This window comes from Coptis chinensis, chromosome 6 (genome assembly GCF_015680905.1).
Source record: "Coptis chinensis isolate HL-2020 chromosome 6, ASM1568090v1, whole genome shotgun sequence".
NCBI classification, from domain to species: domain Eukaryota; kingdom Viridiplantae; phylum Streptophyta; class Magnoliopsida; order Ranunculales; family Ranunculaceae; genus Coptis; species Coptis chinensis.
Window position 1 is genome coordinate 99,985,555 of NC_141461.1, and position 22,621 is coordinate 100,008,175.

At 37.0% G+C, this 22,621-nt stretch overlaps 1 protein-coding gene across 1 annotated transcript in view; it reads left to right on the plus strand.

Moving 5' to 3' along the window:
* Positions 1-22,621, plus strand: part of LOC147496129 (midasin-like protein) — a 42,344-nt gene that overhangs the window by 13,313 nt on the left and 6,410 nt on the right. Inside the window, exons 23-62 of the mRNA XM_086564909.1 lie at positions 1,054-1,207; positions 1,560-1,633; positions 2,659-2,806; positions 4,175-4,273; positions 4,368-4,468; positions 4,566-4,655; positions 4,743-4,808; positions 4,896-5,060; positions 5,137-5,344; positions 5,431-6,323; positions 6,418-7,971; positions 8,085-8,274; positions 8,370-8,435; positions 9,201-9,253; positions 9,336-9,617; positions 11,399-11,534; positions 11,632-11,717; positions 11,807-11,880; positions 13,199-13,340; positions 13,428-13,517; positions 14,009-14,132; positions 14,304-14,458; positions 15,410-15,523; positions 15,701-15,850; positions 16,000-16,179; positions 16,263-16,451; positions 16,731-16,832; positions 16,933-17,160; positions 17,246-17,365; positions 18,141-18,207; positions 18,289-18,419; positions 18,500-18,664; positions 18,807-18,882; positions 18,957-19,069; positions 19,403-19,482; positions 19,565-19,672; positions 21,100-21,216; positions 21,287-21,443; positions 22,157-22,317; positions 22,418-22,530. Coding sequence (XP_086421035.1) covers positions 1,054-1,207; positions 1,560-1,633; positions 2,659-2,806; positions 4,175-4,273; positions 4,368-4,468; positions 4,566-4,655; positions 4,743-4,808; positions 4,896-5,060; positions 5,137-5,344; positions 5,431-6,323; positions 6,418-7,971; positions 8,085-8,274; positions 8,370-8,435; positions 9,201-9,253; positions 9,336-9,617; positions 11,399-11,534; positions 11,632-11,717; positions 11,807-11,880; positions 13,199-13,340; positions 13,428-13,517; positions 14,009-14,132; positions 14,304-14,458; positions 15,410-15,523; positions 15,701-15,850; positions 16,000-16,179; positions 16,263-16,451; positions 16,731-16,832; positions 16,933-17,160; positions 17,246-17,365; positions 18,141-18,207; positions 18,289-18,419; positions 18,500-18,664; positions 18,807-18,882; positions 18,957-19,069; positions 19,403-19,482; positions 19,565-19,672; positions 21,100-21,216; positions 21,287-21,443; positions 22,157-22,317; positions 22,418-22,530 — 7,321 coding nt within the window. The remainder of the gene's footprint in view (positions 1-1,053; positions 1,208-1,559; positions 1,634-2,658; positions 2,807-4,174; positions 4,274-4,367; positions 4,469-4,565; positions 4,656-4,742; positions 4,809-4,895; positions 5,061-5,136; positions 5,345-5,430; positions 6,324-6,417; positions 7,972-8,084; positions 8,275-8,369; positions 8,436-9,200; positions 9,254-9,335; positions 9,618-11,398; positions 11,535-11,631; positions 11,718-11,806; positions 11,881-13,198; positions 13,341-13,427; positions 13,518-14,008; positions 14,133-14,303; positions 14,459-15,409; positions 15,524-15,700; positions 15,851-15,999; positions 16,180-16,262; positions 16,452-16,730; positions 16,833-16,932; positions 17,161-17,245; positions 17,366-18,140; positions 18,208-18,288; positions 18,420-18,499; positions 18,665-18,806; positions 18,883-18,956; positions 19,070-19,402; positions 19,483-19,564; positions 19,673-21,099; positions 21,217-21,286; positions 21,444-22,156; positions 22,318-22,417; positions 22,531-22,621) is intronic.

The window sequence follows — 22,621 nt, forward strand, 5'->3', positions numbered from 1 at the left end:
ATGTACTCGACTCCTCTTGGATTTTTTTTTGTTTTTTTAGTTTTTCCTGTTGATATGAATTTTAGAAATACCAGGGCTTCCTTTTTTACTTGTTCTTTTGCAATGATCACAAATAAGACTATTCTTGATGATCATCACATGTTCAGTATGTAAGGTTAGAGATCAATATTCTTAAGTTTGTAGCTGTTTTGCATTTGGTTTGCTACGTCACAAGTGTCCAATGTCAGGGCTGAGGTCTTTTTGTAATCCATTCTAAGTACTCTAGAGTTCAAACCCCCATATATTGAATTTACCATCTTGTCCTCTAATGCCTAAGATTAGCCTGAAAGTGTTGTTGCCACTTTCAAGCTGTTTGTTCCTCCAGTTTGTGTCATTGGAATTCAAAGTTAAAGCAGATGTGCTGATCTCAACAGAAATAGTGTTTGTTCTGTGATGGTTTTTATTGTATAATGTTTCGTTTTATTTATTTGACTCTTATTCATTGTCCTTTTTCTTGGGAAATCTGGAGTTTTAGTGTGAGCCAATCTGGGTTGTATTGGGCTGTTACTCGATCAGTGAAAAATCTATTGTGTTATTGGGTTCTTAGGGTCCATTCCCCCTAAGGGATGTAGAATGTGGAGCATCTTACCTTCTGCTATCATTTGGGCTTTGTCGTTGGAGAGGAATTGGAGCACTCTGCTAGATGTGCCACTAGGTGATTGTAGCAATAAAATGATATATTTTTTTTCTGTGGTCAAACTTTTGGGGGTAGTGTACGGATACGTCATTCGGAAACTTCATGTTCAGATGAGGTTCCTTGCTCGGCCATGCATGATCACAACCTTTTTTTTTTATAGTTTTTCTTAGTTGTAGCTTTTTCTAGTATCGCTGTTGTATTTTTATTTCCCTTTGCTGTATCTGAGTAGGATATCTCATCTCATCCTACAAAGTTTTGACTTTATGATTATATATGCACAACACATTTAATATTTTACCGATCAAGAAAAAGAAAAAGAAAACTTCTGTTTATAAATTTGTTGCTATTGATAATACATTTCTATTACTTGGTTGCAGTGGTTTAGCCAGTTACACACGAGCAGAACGTTAACAGTGAGAGATCTCCTTTCTTGGGTTGATTTTATGAACACGACAGTGACAAGTTTTGAGTCACCTAATTATGCATTCTTGCATGGCGCATTTCTCGTTTTGCTCGATGGCCTAAGTTTAGGTATACTCTGTTTGGAATGAATATATCATCCTTGTGCTGTATCCGTATTGTGTATTTCAGTGCACTTTATGTTGACATTTTGTTGCGAAAAATTGTTTCTTATGGAGTAGCGCTACAAGGAAGTAGAGGCTTTTGAAGTTTTTATATCGGTTCCTAATTTGTCAAGTTGCTTAGAACTGATGTAAAAGAATCAGGACTACTTTTAAAAAGATAAAAACAGCATTCAAATGAAGGAAAATAAGCTTCAATAGTATAATGGCACTTTGTATTTGAAGTTTGGGCTTCACATCATTTCCTTTTGTATTTCTCTCACTGAAATCTGGCATGTTATACTCACTTAAGACCCGTACAGGTACTGGTATTTCTAAGCATGATGCAGGAAAGCTGAGAGAGCAGTGTTTATCATTTCTTCTCCAATCTCTAAAGGTCCCTCCTTTGTCCCTTTTGTTATACAAATTTTATACCAATTCAATTGTTTAAGAATGGCAATGAACAACAGAACAAGATGTTTGGCAGATAGTTTGTGTGACCTCATCACAGAAGCCACCTTGATACTGCTTTCTTGCTTTTTAGCAGCCTTGTCAATGTAGGATCTGATGTTGGAAGATGGCGATTGTACATCTGTCCATTTTTCAAAATTTCAAATGCTATGTTAAGTTGGATGTAAAACTGATATAGTTAGTGGGCAATGATTTCCATGGTGATGGGATCATTTAGACACATACACAATATTGTGATCTTAGCATATCTCCACATTCCCCCACTAATGTCTACAGCTGTAACAATTATCTCCCACTCTCCATCCCCAGTCTCTATCTTCCCTTAGTGTGAGGCCTTGGAATATTCTAACGATTAATGATCTTAGGAAGGGAATAATTTACCTCCTCTAAATTTTGTTCCATTTCTATTGTGATCCTTTTTTTTTTTTTTTCCGTGTGGTCTTTTATATTCCTTGGAGGTTATGGGTTTGGTGAAGGAAATCATAGTTTCATGGCATTTGATAATGTTTTCTTTGATAGGTAATTTCATTTTTGAGTATGCTTCGTTTGAGATTGTATTGCAGTGAACAACATTTGAGGTGCCATTTTGAGGGAACAACATTTGATCTTTTGATTAACATTAGTGCTCCACTTCTTTTTGTACTTAGTTTGTTATTTGGTTTAACGTTAGAGCTCCATTTGGGTTGGCATGATTTGGTGCTTTAGGAGTAATTGCATTTTGAAGTGTCATTGAGCAGGAAAAATTCTGGATATACGTCTTATTTTGTTGGTTTACTTAGTTGAAGATAGCAGTATAGCACTTCTGTTGGATAGATCTTATTTTATATTTGATTGTTCTCAAAAGGCTCGTTCTTGTAGGATTTCCTTGTACGGTAGTTGAATGTTCGTTTTGGTATATCCATTAGTGTGACCATCTGTTGTACAGCTTAGTAAGATTTACTGTTGTAACAGCAGAGCGATATTCATTCAGAGGATTCACAATTATCTCAATTGCAAACCTTTGGCTGGGATGCAATTGGAAGAAGCGAAGAAAGTATGTTGGATAATGTGGTGCAATCTGATAAGTATTTTGGTATTGCTCCATTCAATATAAGTAAAGGTAAAGATATATTTATTGTCATTTATTTAATTATTTCATATTAAATTTTATGTTGTGTATTTTGAAGTGATACACTCGATGTAATTGTTGCACCAAACTTTGAAAATCTTAAATATAGGCTGGGATCATCAAATCAACAATTCGAGCAACAATAAAAAGTCACAAGTTAGTAGGAATGGCCATTTCATAAGCAACATCACTGTCATGCAAGAAAGTTTTAATATTTGTTTTTTGTTTGTTTATGTTTTTTTTTGCTAAGTTACATTGACATGGACACGTGTGTCTGTATCCGACACGGATATGAGAGGTCTGACATGGCAAATTAAAAAAAACTGAGGTGTTATATACAATGTGTCTGTGTCGTGTCCGACAAGGATACATGGATATGTATCCGACATTGTTTATTTTTAAAATATGGCGTGTCGATGTAACATAGTTATTTTGCTTTGTTTTATTTGATACATTAGCTTTATTTATTCAATACCTAAACCGGGGAAAATTGTTATCGAGAACCTGGGCCCAACCTGCCCATGTTTGACCAGTAGGCCATGAGCCAAGTTCATATTCCTATTTCTTTAGTCCTAAAAAACATCATACCGTCTTTCTATGGTCAAAGATTTGGGAGGAGTGGACAGATACATTGTTCAGGGACTTTATGTTCTGATGAGGTTCCTTGCTCGGCTATGCATGATCACATTCTTTTGTTTTAGTTTTCTCTCACAGTTGTAGCTTTTTCTATTATCGCTCTTGTATGTCTTTCCCTTTGTTGTGTCCGAGTGGGATATCTCATTCTACGAAGTTTGATTTTATGATTACATCTACATACATCACATTTCACCGATAAAAAAAAAACTTCCAAGATAAGTTAACATTGTCTTGAACAATTCTCAAAAAGGCTAAAAAGCACTAAAGCCAATAAGGAAAAGAATAATGAAAGTCTGAACCAAGCAAGCATATTAAATCTCCCCCCATTTGCTTGTTGCCATCACTGTATGCATTATTGTTGTCATTCCCTAATTGTCTCCAAGTGGGGCTTCTTCTTTAATCATCATTTTCAAACCCCTCCACAATCTCTAAAAAAAACAAAGCCCAATCGCGACAGTAAATTTTTCTTAAAAAGTGCCCACACACCACGGAGCGCACCATAAGAAAAAGGCTCGTATGTCGCAACATGGAGAGTGCCTTTGCCCATGGGCCTTATTTGTTAACGCTGTTTGTTTTCTTAACATAGCATGGCACTCTCTATGTCCAAGTGGTTGCAATAGGAGGACGAGTGGTGGACCATGTCCCTGTCTTGATCATAATCAAATTTTCTTTTCTTGGTTGTATCTTAATCAAATTTTCTTTTCTTGGTTGTATCTTTATAAGGTGATGATGATTGCAAGCCTGAAGGGTTTGAATTCTTGGCACCAACCACCTGTAGAAATGCAATGCGGGTACTGCGAGCAATGCAACTTAAGAAGCCAGGTTTGTACCTATGACAGTATTGTTTCTGCAGAAATATCTCTTTAAATATTGGTTTCTTGTTTACCATATTTTAAATGGTCTTTATGTTTTTCAGTCCTCTTGGAAGGTAGCCCAGGTGTCGGGAAAACAAGCTTAATCGTTGCAATAGGCAAATATTCTGGGCACAGGGTTGTGCGCATCAACCTTTCTGAGCAGGTGTCTGTTTTTTCCATGTTGCTCTTTTATGTCTCACACCGGTATTTACTTGCAATATACCTCTGACTCACAAATTTGAAATATAATATGTTTTTAGACGGACATCATGGATTTATTGGGGTCTGACTTACCTGTTGAGGATGCGGAGGGAATGAGGTTTGCTTGGTCTGATGGAATCCTTCTTCAGGTTAAATGCCTTACTGTTGCAGTTGATTTACATTTCTATTAAATTTGACACGGTTATATCAAATATTCTGTCTATCTGTTTTTGCAGGCTCTTAAGAATGGTGATTGGGTACTGCTGGATGAACTTAATCTTGCCCCACAATCTGTCTTAGAGGTATGATTAGTCTTATTTCTGTGCTGCCTTTTCCTTCTTTAGCAATACACCTTTCTGCCATAATGCTGATAATGCTATTGGTAACAGGGTTTGAATGCTATTCTTGACCATCGTGCTGAGGTCTTCATTCCAGAGCTTGGTCAGACGTACAAGTGCCCGACATCTTTCCGAGTGTTTGCCTGCCAAAATCCTTCTTGTCAGGGTGGGGGCAGGAAAGGGCTTCCGAAGTCCTTCCTCAATCGTTTCACTAAGGTTTGGGTTTTGCTTGATAAGAATTTCTTCAGTTTTTTGATAAGTGCTAGGAATTTGATCCTCTTCATTTTTTCAGGTTTATGTTGATGAGTTGGTGGATGATGACTACTTTTACATATGTAATTCACTTCATCCGTCAATCCCAAAACCATTGCTTTCGAAGTTGATACTCTTCAATAAGAGATTGTATTCGGATACCATGATCTCTCACAACTATGGACGGGAGGGTTCCCCATGGGAGTTCAATCTGCGTGACATTATTCGATCTTGCCAGATCATAGAAGGTGTAATTTCCTTATCTTCAGTAGATCGGAGTCCTTTTTGTGTTTGTTAATCATGTCTTTTTATAAGCAATCATTCTGTACTACAGGTGCACCGGAGAGCTCGAAGGAGGATGTCTTTCTCAACACTGTCTACATTCAGAGGATGCGTACAGCAGCTGACCGCCAAGAAGTTGTAAAACTATATGCAGAGGTTTTTGGGGTGAAGCCATTCATAAACCCTTACCCAAGACTGCAAGTTAATCCACGTTACTTGATTGTGGGGAACACGGTTATTGAAAGAAATCGTTTCCAACCATCTGAAACTTTAAAGAGCCAACTTAGTATATTGCCAGGAATTCGTCATAGCTTGGAATCTGTTACGCACTGTGTGCAGCATCAGTGGTTGTGCATATTGGTAGGTCCATCAGCATCTGGGAAGTCTTCAGTGGTTAGATTACTTGCTGATTTGACTGGTAATGTGCTCAACGAACTAAATCTTTCATCTGCAACGGACATTTCTGAGTTGCTTGGATGCTTTGAGCAATACAATGCTTTTCGTAGTTTCCGCTCGGCCATAACTCAAGTTGAGAGATACATTGATGAGTATTGTGGTCTTAGTTTGGAATTGGAGGCTATAGTACTTGAACGCAAAGATCTAGTCTCCAAATGGTTCAAATTGTTATCCAGCATGTATGGCAACCCGACAGCGGCATCTGCTTCAGCATATGCCGATAGTTGGAAAAGTGGATCAGGCAGTTCTCTTGCCCCATTGATTCTTATTGTTGAACAACTAAAACTGGGTCTGGAGAAGTATCACTTTCCTGTTTCTTGGTCAGCCAAGGACCTAAATAAAGTTCTGAAAAGCCTCAAAGACTTGCTAGACTATACAAAGAAAGAGGCATCCCCAACAAAGTTTGAATGGGTCACCGGGATGTTAATAAAAGCTATCGAATGTGGTGAATGGATTGTTCTGGAAAATGCTAATCTGTGCAACCCCACAGTAAGCTGATAAGCCCATTTTGTTTTATTTGTTTTTTTGGTTTTTCCTTTTACTGACCGCCTTCTTCTTTATTTTTCCCGTCGTCATATATTAGGTTCTTGATAGAATAAATTCTCTAGTGGAGCCAAGTGGATCAATCACTGTTAATGAACGTGGGCTTGTTGAAGGGAAACCAGTGGTTCTACACCCGAAATGCAAATTTCGGATTTTCCTCACAGTTAATCCAAGGTATGGTGAAGTGTCTAGAGCGATGCGCAATAGAGGAGTTGAAGTATTCATGATGCAGCCAGATTGGTTACATGAGGGAGAAGATGGATATAACCTGAAGGGAACAGGGATAAATGATGTGAAGAGGTTCCTAGTTCTCTCAGGTATCCCCTCGAGTGTTTTGGTTGATGTGATGACTGAAGCACATATGTTTGCACGAGACACTGGTGTACACCTTGGTGTGCAAATTACACTTCTTGAGCTTTCGCGCTGGGTTCAGTTATTCCAGCAGCTTCTAATGAATGGAAGTACACCTCTGTGGAGCCTCCAACTAAGTTGGGAGCATACCTATCTATCTTCTTTGGGCGAGTTTGAAGGGAGGTCTGCTGTGGAACATGCAAAAAATTCATTTTTGTCAGCTTCGAACTTGTCCAAGTTGGATGCGTGTTTGAGGTTTTCTTTGTCTCTTCCAGGAGGGTGGCCTACACCTCTGAAATTAAGAAATTTCGTTTTGCACTCTAAAGAAGCTTCTGTGAGACAGAACTGCATGTACTTGGAGTTCCTGGTGGCTCAGTCTGCATCTTATGAGTTAAGTGGTTCCCATAATGGAGGCCTCATGATGCAAAGGTCACCTATGAATGGTGCCGGGCATATATCAACTTCCTCATTGGATGCTATTAATAAACTACATCCATCTCTGATTCCGTTAAAGATGTTACTTCCTGTTCTATTTCCTACCACTCCATATCAGCTGAATTCTGGATCTACCAATCTTCCAAACTTTGATCTGGCACTGGTTAATAAGATGCTTTTGTTTGCAGCTAACTGGACAATTGAACAAGCTAACGAGGGTGATATAAAACTATATCTTCACTGGTTTAGCTTGTACAGTTCCCAATTGCATCCATACTGTCGTTTTTTTGAGTCTTATCTGAGTATACTCAAACAGGAATTAAGTCATCGTATTTGGAATTGGATTTTTGATTGTCGGAGAGAACTTATTACTCATTGTGCAGTAGACATTGATTTCCGACCCATTTCTGTGCTTTCATTGAAGATATTGGATTTCAGAGCATCTGATGAAAGTTTACAAAGATTAAAGGAGCGTCTCTACAATTCTGTTGTATGTGTGGAGTTGTTACGACATAGCCTTCAACAATGGAATGCTGAAGATGATCACAACCACAGGGAAGAAAATACTTTTTCTCCTGTTTTGGAGTCTCTGCGAGAGTTGGAGAAGGAGGTTCTTGATAAGCTTGTGGATTCCCCTTCTTTCGATCTTCTGTTTCAGATTTACTCTAATGTAATTGAGCATCACTCATTACTTTGGAATGGAATCATTTCATCCGACTATGAGTGCGTGATATTATCCTGGCGTTCTCTGAAAAAGTATGTGATGAAGTTACAGAGTTTTTTTCCGAAGGCAGTAGAAAACCTACTGGTATGTCTGTTATTTCCTTATTCTTTTCTCTGTGACGTGTTTCTTGTCATTCTACATGATATCTTACTTTTCATGTTTTTAACCTATTTGATGTGATATCTATGTTGGATTAGGTGCGAAGTATTGGATTAGGCAACATATCAGCTTGGAACTTACAATCCGTTAAGTCCATGCTATGGGTAAACGGTGGTCACCCTCTCTTGCCATCCTCTGCGGACACATATTCCATGAGGCAGCAGCTTCTGCAGTTTTGTCAATTGGGTTGGCCAACTAATACAGTCTCTTGGAAGCAGGCTTCTTCTGGTATTTTTTTTTTCAGATACTTGTTATTTCACTTAATTCTCATTGAGGTAACTTATTCATTGTCATAAACAAAAAAAAAAATGTACTCTTAGCAGGAAATCATGTTCCTGTTAAAGCAATTTTATCAGCCAATGCGGAACTTCGATTCTTAGCAATGCAAGGTATCTTTTGAGTTCCCTTTGCTTCTCTTTTTTTGCTTGCACATGTGGATTTGTTTGATCTTTCTGTTTGTGTAGGCTTTAAACATTATGCTGCAATTATTGCCTTCTCATTTGGTGTTGTTATTTCATTCTATCGATAATACTCAATTCAATTTCAAATAATTACGTGGTACAAATTATATAAAATAATCCTAGGTAGCAAGCAGCTACTTGATCTACCCAAACATATCCTCAAATCACAAGAGTATCCCAATTACATATAATGTATTTGTTATTGGAAAAGTGTTGCTATTTTGTTTAGGTGATTTCTTAACACATGGGACATGATTATGTTAACAACTGGATGGAGATGCACTCATGGACTTCTACAGTTAAGGATTCAATCTAGAACCCTAATTTCATGGAAAATCACAAATTTACTACTCAAATCTTTCTCGTTAGTTTCATATCAAATAGCATCAGAATGGGGCCATATGCCTTAGTTAGAAAAGGGAATCTGAAAACAAAACATGCTAAATAAACAAAATAATTTAAAACATAAAACGTTGGGTGTGGAGCAGATCTGATGACTGATGACTGACGACTGATGATATGAAGTCATCCTATGTGATGTAGGCCATAGCCTACGGGTACAAACTTACTCTACTACTGGTACAAACTTACTCTAATGGATAGATTAGTATTTTGATTATGCAGTCATTGCCATTTTATTTCTTTGCCCTTGGTCGTCTTTGAATTGATTATATATTTGTTCTTCCTTTTTAGGCGTCTGCATGGCATCATTTCTTACTAGTAAAGATGATCTAGATGATGCCAGCGTGGTTCAAAGAATTGGACGAGATCGTCGTCGTTTGATATGTAATTATTGTTACAACTTCCAAAGACTTTCTTTCTGTTCAGTTATTGACTAGATTATTATATAAATTGCAGATTCTGTTGAGTAGGTTCGAGTATGAAACACAGAAGTTGGAGGCCGTTTTAATGCCTAGTGATCAGTCTTTCCTGGAGAATGATTTATCTGCTTGTTGTGTTTTCTGCCCTGAGAAATTTCATAAGAAGCTTAGTTTGAGTAGTTGGCAAGAAATGTTTTGTTTATTTGATAGCACAAGTTTCTTCCTAGACATGGAACTACTAAAAGAATTCTCAAGTGCCATCTTGGCTGATGGTGAAGAGCTTTATAAAGTAAGGTCCAAACAGAAAATGATATATACCGCATTACTTCCATGTTCAGATAAATACTTGACTTTTTTAACTTATTTGCTATATTGCTTGTAACTTTAAAGTGTTGTTAACTAAAATACTGCAACAGTTGTAGGGTGTTTATGCTCTAGATATGGCCCCTTGTTCCTATATACTACTTTGATAAATATTTGCACGAGTTGAAATTTGTTGAGTATGCCATCTTCAGATGAAATATATTCTTGACGGGTTTCCTCAAGAGAGTGTTTTTGGCTCTTTGAAACTTGCCTTTCTTGACAATTTCTGGTGTCAGATTCAATTTCTGGTGGCTTAGTGTTGTCAATCCAAGTTCTGGGAAGCATCGTGTCATGAAGAAAAGACAAAGACTTGACAAAGACTTCACTAGCTTGTATATTCATTTGTTTATCTGTGCCTGTGAAAATGACGACTGAAACACTTGCCATTTGGACGAGGAAAGCAAACAGGGTTAGTAAACTGGGCGAGGCAAGTTGGGCCAGCCCAACTAAGGTTAGTAGGCCTCTCTTAGAAGATAAGAAGAAAGGGAAGTTGGGGGAGTTAGACCACAAGTCGGGGGATAGTATGGTCAAAAGACTAGAGGTAGAAGCTCTGAAGATTGAGAGAGAGGAGAGTTTTCCAGGCTTTGATCCACATAATAAGGGCTACCAGAGTAAGGCGAAAAAGAAAGAGGAGGAAACACGGCAGACGGTCTGAAGGCTAAAGTAAGGGAGACGGTGGTTGATTCCATTAAGTTCAAGAAGCGACCTGGAAAACGAAAGGTGGGAAGAACGAAGGCAGCAACAGAGGTAAGAGAATAGTAGATGAAAATGAAGAGGATGACCAGTTTTTAACATTTGGCGAAAGGTGGGGTGTGGAAGTTGCAAAAGGAGAGGGAAGATCCAAGAACTACTTGACGAAAGGACAGAGGAAGAGCTAGAGACCAAGAGGGTGGAGGACTACTATGAAGAGTCTGAGGAGAACTTTGATGATTCGGAGGATGAGAAACTAGACTGGAGCTGTCGGAGAAAGACTTCTGACTTGGTGCTGTAATAGGGAGGAGTGCAAGGAGAGGGGAGGGGAGGGGAGGGGGGGGGGGGGTTGGTCAAAGATAAAACATCGTAGGTGATAGGGTATTGGTTACTTGGGGGTTGTTTGAATCCTTGTATTGTTATTTCCATCTTCATTTTGTTTTGCTTTGGTTGGGGTGGGGTGGGGTGATCTTCCATGGTGGGATGAGTGATTTAGAGGCCTTGGTCTTTAGTTAGCTGCTGGCTAACTACTCAAGTATTAATGTTATCTCTTTTGAACATATTAATGAATTGTCTTTGATGGATGAACAAGATCACTTACCATTTGGTCGGTCGAATGCTTTCATGAATTGAAAAGTAGAACAAGATATTTTTAAGAGTTATTCAGATACATTTGAATCTTGGGCCCCGGGTGTTAATAAGTTATTATTGAGTTTGCTTTTCAATGTTAACTATACATTTGTGGTTTTGTTAAAGAAGTAAATCCCACTTTATTCCACACCTGATATATTTGGGAGGGTTGAGATGTGAGTGTCTATGATACATCTAATTGGGGGGATGTTTACTGTTGACAATCAATTGTTTGAGTTTCTTACTTGTACTCCCTTTTGCATAAGTTGGCAATTGCCTTTTTTGTGGAACTATAGAAACTATATTCCCTTTCTTTTCTTGTGTCTCCTTTGATTTTTATAAATCATGTAACTAGGCATAGCCCTCACCGTTTTCCATCAATTATAGGTATTGTCCAATAATTCTGAGCTCTTGGAGACCTCATTAAAGTTTTCATTGAAGTTCTCCTCAAGACCTCCTACTGATTTTATACCACATCAGACAATGTTGTGGGCATTGGATGCTTGGGATTCGGTGGATTCAGGTTTGTCTGCACCTTCTTTGTTTTTTTTTTTTGTTTTTCACTTTTGGGTGTCTTCTTGGTAGCTAACACCACCCCCCCTTCTTTTGGTTTTTTCCAGTGAACACAAAGATCGCCAGTTCTATTCTTGAAATGTGGTTCAACTGGCATTCACTTTTGTGGATACATTGTCCTGAACCATTCAAGGTATACACTGAATCTAATATCTAAAAGTTCCCATTATATCAGATTCTTGTTTTCCTCTTCTTTTTCGTCTTATTTGGTATTTGTTGTAGGTTGCCAGCTGTGATAGTCCATTGCCCTATATGCTCTTCCAGCCTCCAATAACAACACCACTTGAAAAACTTTTGTAAGACATTTCTCCTGATCTGTTCCCATTTTATTTGAATATTGATATCATTCCTTTCGGATGTGTGTATATTTATACACTTCATTGATTGTTGCCTGCCAGTGTAGATAATATATGATACATGTATATTAGGTAATATATGACATCTGTTTAGAATATGGCTAATGTGTTGATATCATTATCATAATAAAAGAATTGCTTAGTTATTTTCTTATTAACTGTAAATGTACTATGATTCAAATAGTAGTGTATACTCGCGTATCGTAACTTTATGACAAAAATTTTCAATGGTGTATTCCCAGTGGACTTGGTACAAGTAAACAAAGATGGTCAGCTCTTAGCACCTTGCTAATAATAGCTCTCTCTGTCTCTCTCTCACACACACACACACACAGACACAGCACAAATGAAACAGTAGAAATGAGACAAGGTATGAAACACGTAACAACCTGATTGGTTTGACGCATAGCCTGAGCTTTATAATGTTTGGAAAGACTAGCAGTGAAACAAAACCTACGCTTAGGATTCTTAACAAATCCACAAAGCTTCCTCCATCTCTCGAGTGCTTCATCTGACGAGTTCTTCGGTGTCACTCCTCCGAAATTTTCATTCAAATAGCTCTCCATCTTTTATTACTTCTTCTTTTGTTGATACTACTAATGCACCAAATCAAAGAAACATGGTGGAATAAGTGAACAAAAACGTGCCTTTACCCAAATCCCAGTCAACTTCAATCTGCTAGTCCTTTCAACTTTTGTGGAACCTTCTGATTTTCAAACAGTAGATCTGAAACTTAAAAATGAAATAAACATTTTAGGGAAACTACAGGACAATAGTATCCCAATCATAAATGAAGTCTTGAAACCGTAGGTCCCTAAAGAGGGTGATGCTCTTCAACCATGAAGAGCACCTTGATCTCAATTTTTTCTGTTGCGTTCACTCCGTATCCCCATACAATGCCTTAGGAACATGCTCCACTATCCACTTGGCTCTTGTAGAAAGAGCCATCATGACAATGTCACCGCCAAGAGCCCTATTAATTTCTTAGCATCTGGACAAAGAACTAAAACTAGCAATTATGTTATGTTTAGATAGGATACATATGCCTGTATCATTATCTTAAATTTCTAGAGGCGAAGATTTGCAGTCCTATTTCCTGAACTATTGTTTTTAGTATCTTTATGTGTCTGGATATTGTGTGCGTTGGGGGTTGGATTTTGAATTATCTATATTGCTTTAACTCCTTTGATACTTTCATTGGCACTACTTCCTCTTTTAGAGTTAAGTTTCTTATATTTTCATTTTTCATACTTGACAGACAGGGTTCATTTTCTATCAAGGAATTTGATGAGCAGTGTTTAAAACTTAGAGTTGCTTGTGGAAACCTATGGCATTATTCTCTCTCAAGAAGAGACTTGCCTGACATTCTTCTCTCTGCTGCTCGCTCTCTCTTCGAACAAGTAAGTTTTAATTGTAAGTATAAAATGCCTCTTTTAGTTTTTGGGGACTCATTATAATTTATAACTTCTGATTTTGATTTGCTCTAGATCATATATGCGCACAAGAAATCTTTTGGGAAAGAAAAGTATGCAGAAATACGGGCTACTTTTGATTGTATTCATGGTCATAAAAATAAGGTATTCCTATTTCCTCAAATAAATTCTCCTTCAGTGATGTTTTTGTTCTCTTTTATATTTGCACCATCTTTTGAGCAGTCCTTTGTAGATTTATGACCTCTTCCGTGTTATCTCTTCATCTATTTTTGAACATTACCGAAACCCGTTTTTACCACTTGAGCATGGAGGACGGTTTAGGGTAACTAACATGATGTAATGGGGGGAAGGGTGTAGATTAGAGTTCGAGTAGCATCTTTAGGTGAGATCCATTTGTATATTTCTCGAAAGTTTTTGAGAAATTAATTAGGTGACTTTTATTGTTAAAAAAAAAGGAGTAGTGACTAGTGAGCATAGAAGATAAAAATTGTCGTAGAAGATTGAAATTGAGCTTTCCCCAATCATTAAATCCTGTGCTTTGTGGTTTCCTTAGCATAAAAATGAAGTAAATTTGAGATCGATATCTTCACTACTAACAATGTAGACTTATTTGACTTTTGTGTGTTTGATTGCAGTATGAAAAGCTCCAGTCATTGAGTTCACTCATTGCTTCATCAAGCCACAGTAGGTTGACTTCTTCGTTGGATTCATTTGTCATGCCACTCCTCAGAGAACTTTACCTTCAAAGTTCATCTCGAGGTAAAATTCTAACGAGTTAATATATGCTCTCTCTGTTGGTTATAATTGTGTATGGTAAACTTCACCTTCAAAGTTTGTCCTCCAATGTTTTATTCATACTTGGTCCTCTAGTATGAGAACTTTCTTCAGTACCTAAACTTTTACATCTGTCTTCAACTTAATGCTTTTCAGATTTTCTTGAAAATCTTGGTCATGCATGGTTACATGTTGGGGGGCTGCGCTTCCAACTTTTGCTTACCCCTGATGATCTAGATCCTGCCATCAAGTATTCTATCAAGCATTCTCAGGTTGTGGAAAAGATATCATTGCTGGGACTTGAAATAAAGGTCTGTTTGGAACTTCATCTACATTAATTATGTCTACATTGTACGTCAACAACTTCATGGAACTATATATATATATATATATATATATATATATCCTTCTCTAAAAAATAACTACTTAAGTTAACTTAAAAATAAGTACTCAAGTAAAACTTCGCCTAGAAAATGAATTCAACCCTAATATTTTGTGGTTATGAAGCACTCATCATAAAGATTATCTCTACAAAATTTCAACGTATTTGAAAACCTCTAACATAGATAAAAATTGTTGTTATCTTTAAAAAGAAATCTAATAGTCCAGAAATATCTAGTTTTTGTAATCATTTTTTTGCCAATGTTAGAGGTTTCCAAATGAGCTGAAATTTTGTGGAGATGATCTTAATATTAAGTATATCATATCCACAAAAAATTAGGGTTGAATTCATTTTCTAGGTGAAGTTTTATTTACGTATTTATTTTAAGTTAACTTAAGTAGTTAATTTTTAGAGAATTACTGTATATATATATATTATCGATGAAAGATATTATATTGATAAAATGGAGATACTACATTACACCTACACAAAGCAGCTTACGCCACTCAGATCAGACCTAGTGCCCTGGTATCCCTGAAGAAGAAAAAATAGAAGAAAGGTAAAAACAGTTACAGCAACTAAAATAAAGAAAACCAAAAACAATTGAAGAAAAGTCAAAACTCCAACTTTTGATTACCATGGTGGTACCAATAGCACGACAACAACCAAATTGTCAGATGGACAACCCTCGTACACCCCCTTATTGTTATTAAGCTGCTTCTCTACCATCAATCACACAAATAAGTTGTAGTTACAAGATAGGATTTCCATATCTGTAGTTAACTCATCAATCTTTGTTTGAATCCTCCTACTAGAAATTTTACTCCATTGATACTCAGTTATTTTAGTTTAAAATTGTTGCCATTTTGGATTCTTACAGGTGCGTCAAGAGTGTGAGGAATTGGTTGGGAGGAGCTCAAGCGATGATATGGTGAAGCAAAAGCAACATTTACTGGAAAAGATGGAAGAAGAACGGAGGAGACTCCAAAGAAAGGTTGCAAGACTTTGTCCTGTTCTTTTTAACAGATATAAGAGATTTAATGTTGTTGCTCTTGCTATAATGATTTTGACACTCTTGGTTCAAAGTTATAGCTTTTGATATTGTAAAGATGATTTAGTCAGTTCAAGTCACTTCATTTGTGCTTTAATCACATTATGAAAATAATGGCAGGTGGTCTTCCGTCATGATGCATCCAAGTTTACGAGGTTGAAGTCTGAGTGTGCTGATTTTGTAGAACTGACTACCTCTATTACCGAACTGACAAAGAATGTGACAAGCATGAGTACACCACAAATGATAAGGAAAGCAATTAACTGGCAGGTAATGATTCTCAATCAACACAGCTGTGCATTTGGTCTTTTGCTTATGTAGAATTCGTTCTCATGAGTGATTATAGTCAATATTGTTTGAGATCTAGTTATCTGACTGTTTTCTTTTTCGTATTAATTTTTGTTTCTCTGGTCTTTTAGGAGACTGCGACCAGCTTTATTAATAGATTATCGGATGAGTATGCTGCATATGCTGATATAGTTCAACCAGTTCAAGTTGCGGTGTATGAAATGAAATTGGGTTTATCTTTAATTGTATCAAGTGCTTTGCAAAAATCATTTTTGGCTAAGTTGGAAGAAGGCAATACTGAATCAATTCTGGTAGCAGACCAAGCTTTATTTTTTTTTTTTTTTTTTCTCAACAACTATTCCTTCAAAGTTTATGACTCGTGTTAATGTGGCAGGAAACAATTCATGCATTTATGCAATTCCCTAGAGGTTTTGAAGTTCAGTCGAGTACCAATGAAGCCAGCAACTTGTTGTCTGTTTTTTTTCACTCTGGTCAAGATGTTTCCGCAGACATTTTGGCAATGGATAGAAATATTCTTAAAAAACTTTGCACTGTTTCAAGAGACAGTTCTTCTGATAAAACGGTTTGTAACACGCTATTTGTTTTTGTTCCACTGCAAGTACACTCCTAACTCCTAAGTCTTAAGGTCCCTGGAGTTCCATTTAGTTTGGTACAAGATTTTATACATGCTGTCATGTTTTTTTCTGTTTACTCAGGCCGACTACCAGTTAGCCCATAGATAAACACATGCATGCCTACATGCTGACATATATTGATACACATTTCTATATGTTTAAGTCTTCTGGAGTTTCATATGCAGATTATGAAGTACTCTGAACAAAACATTTCTCATGATCAATAGGTATCTGTTCTGCAATTACATGCTACTCTTGATCATAATTTTCTTGCGCGCATTAGACAATCTGTGGTGAATTCGCTAATCATTGGAGATGAAACTTACATGGTAAGATTTTGTTTCCCAGTACACCTGTTGTGGACTTTGCAACTTCATTCTATTAAGACTTTAAGAGGTTCTTGTACTATAATATTGTTTGTTGAATCAGCTCCTAAATGAAATATTTGACCGGTTTGCTGGCCTTTGGATGAGTATGAAAGTGCAAAGTAAAGCCAAGGAAGCCGATGAAGCACGGAGTTTCAAATTTAAGACTCGTGCCTTCAAGATAGAAGACATTTTGGAAGTTGATGTATCAACTCTCAGAGATTCTTTTTCTGTTGATAGTTTGTCTGTGGAATGGCAAGAGATTATGGGAGAGGATGAATGTACTGCATGGGTAATCTATCTTTCTATATGTATATGTTTATGTCTGTATTTTGGTTGTATATTTAGGTTAGATCTTAAAAATTTAAATCTTGAAGGTTGCTCCGAAGGAACTTGAGAATCTAGAGGAAGAATGGGGCCTCATTCAAGATTCCATTTTAAACAGCATGGTGCACATTCACAACCAGATCTTTGGCTCCCCTAATGTAGTTGAAAATGTAAGTTTTTTTTTTTCTCTCCATTCCTTCTGTGCATGTCTTACTCTCGAAACCGATCTTCCTGTTCCTTCGTTTTTTTCTGTGGGTAAAACGAAGGTCGTGTTTGATTCGATGCGGGAAGTGTTCCTGCGGTTATATTTTAGATACTGGGGAGGAGAGTTGCACGGTTGTGCAATTATATCATGTGAATTTGTGAAATCTTCCCACTGCACCTCTGTTTGAAATTTTCCATAAAAAAGATTCAAAATATCCATCGACAATTGCCTCTCTGATGTTGGTGGATACTTAGATTGTCTCCAAAACTTGTAGAAATTCTTTTGACGTTGATAGTTTGTGGCGCAATTTCCTACTGTGCAATCCTTGGGAGGTTTGGCGGCCAAGGGATTGGGATGAAAATCACCTTCAACGGGAAAGGAGCATTTTGGGGTGAAAGGAATGAAGTTGTAACTGTCAAAATGAAAAAGAACAATTTGCCCACTTGGATCCTTTGTTGGTGTAGAAATTCTCATTAGTCAAATAACCAAATATATCACAAAATATCACCACATTTTAAATACAACATGGTGTCGGCAATGTTAATGCACTCCCCATCACCCCTTTGAGAATTTTTTTACACACATCTATGGAGGCAATCCACAAATTGATGATGTACTAATCCCAGGGATTATCATGTCGGGTCTACATTGGTAGTTGGGAAATTATATGTTTGTTTCTTTTCTCACGCGACTTTGGCAGCTGCTAATATCTTATTCTATTTTTGTCCGGTTTCAATCAGATCTCTGACGCAGAAAATCTGTTTTCCTTCATCGAATCTTATAGATTGGGTTTGGTAATGGTCAAAGGTGAATTCTTCTTTTGAACTAGTTCTATAAATCAATACTATATTGTGCAATGGTCTTACACTGTTGTCTTTCTATTGCCAGCCCTTCCAGCTTTACTACCGTGTAGCCTGGATGCTAAGATTGTGCCTGAACACTTACTCTCTCTATGCTTGGGATATGAAGAAAAGTTTGGACAAATGCATCACCCAGCTCGGATCTACAATATTTATAAGGTTATCCACGTTACTTAGGATTTGCTTTGCATCTTGATTTTCTGTCGCAGAAAATTTATGATATGCTTCTTCCTTTACAGGATTCAAATGCTCCTGTGATGGCTAAAATGGTAAATCCACTTATCACCATTCAGCAGCGGCTTCTCTTTCTTTTGATTGAGTGGCCTGATCATCCGGGCCTCCAGAAAGTTTTGGATATAATCAAGATGCTGTTAGCTATTCCGTTGACTACGCCTCTGCCGAAGGTAGTGAGTTTAGTGCCAGATCCCAGTTTTCTTCTGGCTACTGCTTCAATAAATTTCTCAGATACATATGACGAGGATACTTGTAGAGATTGATCTTGTCTATGCTACAGCTGTTCCTTACATTTTTATTTCTTTTGTGAAGGTTCTTTCTGCTCTTCAATTTTTACTTAACAAAGCTCATCAACTGGAAGAAAATGCTCCAAAATTATCTGTTTCTGGTTAGTTATTCCCCTTAAGAAAATTGGCATTGGTTTGCAGTATTTCTACTAATGTACTAATTTGTTGTTTACAGGTCAGATGCAGCCAATTCTTAACCTTGTTTTCACATGGCAAAAGATGGAGCTCGAGTCTTGGCCCGCTTTGCTTGATGGAGTTCAGGAACAGTATGAAGTTAATTCTGGGAAGGTAAATCACGGTGGCCCACCGACAATTCCCTTTTTCAGTTTTCTCTGTAAAAATTGAATGCAGATTGTTCTCTCTCTCAACCAAACTTAGGGGCTCTCCAGAAAATATGTTTATTTTTCCAAATGTTACTGCTAGGGTTGTTTTGTAATATTGCTTGGTAACTCAACAAAAGTCATTTGAGTTGCTTGTATTCACATACAGATAAAATGTTTTATATTGGAAATCTCTTATCGGACAACGAGGGTTTGCCATTACTTTTTAACATTTAAGCAGTACATGCATTGTACGTGTAAAGTAATTGCTAATCCTGCTATTTTACGCTGAACACTGCAGCTGTGGTTTCCTCTGTACTCTGTGCTCTATCGTGGGAAAACTGCTGACGTCTCTGGAGATGATCAATCTACGATCCAGAGGCACGATAATCTTTTTGAAATTAATTTGGTTGTAGGTAATATGTTAATATCTGTTTAAATTCACACTGCTAAAAATTTGCAGCCTGGAGGAATTTATGCAAACCTCCTCTGTTGGAGAATTCAAGAAACGCCTTCAACTTCTTGTTGCTTTTCATGGGCAGATCAATACTGGCTTGAAACTTTATTCATGGTAATTTTCATGGTTCCTACCGTCGTTTTTACTTGGTATGATACAATCAGTTCGGATTTTATCTAATTAGACAAAGTTACCTTCATTCAGGTCATACCTTTTACACATTAGTTATGGATTATTTATGTGCTCATATTCAAGTTGAGGCCCTTAAGTATATTTTGCCCTCTGTTCAATGGACTTAAGAGTACAGGGCTGATTTTGTATTGTGAAATTTGGGCATCCAACTTAAAACCAATTGGTGATAAGTAGAGAGGCCCCAAGAATTATATATTTTTGTGCGTGGCTTAAAACCCGATATGGTATTATAGTTTTCAACACCCCCCTTCAAGTGTGCTGAATTTTGAGCCTAACACGTGGACATTTTTTAAATGGGTGACCTGAAGTGAATGGGCCCTTTGGGCCAGAGAAATAACCCGCTCTAATGCCATGTGAAATTTAAGCATCCAACTTAAAACCAATTGGTTATGTGGAGAGGCCCCAAGACTTATATAGTCCCTGTAACTATTTTATCTTGTTCATGTAATTCTTGGTTGGAAACAAGTTTGTAAATTCAGGATTTTTCTGTCCCACTTTGGTTGGTGAAAGTTTGAAGTCCTGAAGATAAGTAATCTCAATCTCGACACCTGATATGGGCTGGATCTTTAAAGATGATATTTTCTAGTTATTCATATCAATGGCTTATTGCGATCTCCATTCCTAGTAGTTACCGCCTCAATGGAAAGTTTATTTTATAATAGTAATAGATGTTTCTGGGCTTTGGTAGTTGGAGATTAGTTCTGACTTTCCAGCTAATATCAGTGAGCTATCATATATCGATAAAAGAAATAAAAAGAAACAATCGCAATAGATGTGGCGTAGCGGATTTTATGGAGAAAGAGAGCAGTTTAATTATATTATTGCTAATGAAGAAGAAAGTTTAGAGAGAAAAGAGAAACAAAAAAAAAGAAAAAAAGAGAGAGTACCGCTTTATTAGTTTTGGCCTTCTCTTACACTTATCATATAGGAAAATAGTCGGTTTTCAATATGGAAAACCTCAAAAAAACCCCGGTCGTGGCCCCCCACGACCTAGGGGGCACCTGTCTAATGACTCACGTAGAACTCTCACAATACCTACTTGAGGAAATTTGAGCAACACGGCAGGGTGTTCCATAAGTTGGTGGAGGAAGTCAGAGACTTTTTGATTGTGCATGTGCTTGTTCATTATTTAGTGGTGTAAAATTTGTAGCCGGCATATGTAATTGGGATATGTTTGTAAGGTTACAACTTATTTGAGGTCAAGTTGCGCTTGCTTATAAAATTGTTACCTTCATACTTGTTTAGTTTTTTGCCATTTTAATGAGATTAAAAAGAAAATGGTAAATGATCTGGCTGTGGTGAAGAAAGTCTAATAAGTGGCTTATCACAATTTTTATTCATTTCTGCAGTCATGGTCTCATTAAAAATGTGGAGAAGATTGAGGAGATGGAGAATGTGGCGAAGTTAAAGAGTGTGGAGAAGATCTTATATAATGTTTTCGGCTACTATGTACAATTCTTGCCTGTGTAAGTTCCCCATAACGTTGATTGAAAATCCTATGTTAAGTCATCTTTGCTAACTTGTTCTGTATCACAGAGTTTCGCAGCAAATAGAAGCTATCAAAAGAAATGTATCAGCAGATTTGAGAGAAGTTGTGAAGCTATATCGTTGGGAGCGTCGTGATAATTACTTGTCCTTGGAGACCTCCAAAAGCTCTCGTCAAAAGCTTAGAAAGCATATTCAGAAATTCAATGTAATAAGATTGCATTTTTTTTGTGTGGAAGTTTTATCCATTGCATTTATCTCTTCAACATGTCATTTTTTGTATTTCATTTTTCGTGAACTATTATTTTGTTTCTGAGGCCAGGAATTTTTGTAACAAAAGAGCTTTCCTATGCGTTAACTAAACCAGTGTCCTTTTTTCTTTAGTGTAACTTCTTGCATGTGGACACTATGACAGTCATGTTTTGGGTCTTTCATTAGTTAGGATCATTCACTGTTCTTATATTTAGTGCCAATGGGTCGCTCTTTTTTGGTATGGGTCTGATTTGATCTTTATTTACACCAATTTTCTTTTTTAAGTCATTCTTTTGTATAGCAGATCTGGAACCGATACTGATTCTTATACTATCAATATTAAAATAGAGCTATTATATTCGTACCGTTTTTGGTCATTATGATTAATACAAGTATGGTTTTGTAGTTTGTTATGTCTTTGGGGTCTGATAGTGATGTATTGATATGCTAGCCAGCTAAAGGATAGAGAAATGTATATCAGCCTCTTGCTCACAGTGTACTTGGGTCCATCATTGAAATTAGTGTTACTGATAAAAAGTTCTTTTTTTCTCTCTCGACATCTACTCGTATTGTCCTCCAAAATCTGTTCTTTATCTTCTTGCTATTTGATCTTTTTATTGGGTGTATCTGAAATTCTTTTCTGAAATTTTTTCATACTTCTCTATACAGGATGTGCTGCAACAACCAGTAATGTTTATTCTTAACCAAGAGGCAGAAAAAAGGATTAAAGGTCAATCTGTGTTTGGGAAAAAACTTTCCAGTGAAGCTTTTGAAAGGTCAATTGTTTCACAGTTTTCAGTTGATCTGAAGCTATTTAGTGATGAGGAAAGGTGAAATTTTTTATCCGCAAACAAGTTCTTTTTATACATATATCAATCAAGTGTCTAAAAGATTGGTATTTTGGTCTGACTTGTTACATTTTTGGACTAGATTAATATGGTATACTGAGTGGAGAAAGAAAGTTGTTTTTGCTCTGGAACACTGGTGCGCTACAAGGGTATCTCTGATGGGCCTTCCATACCTATCCTTAAAGGATGCTGAAGGTTGAACGTTTTTTCGAATATGTTTTCCCTCCTGTTTATCTCCCCTCTCCTATCTCTGAATACAGTTCAAATATTCTAATTTACTGCTTCC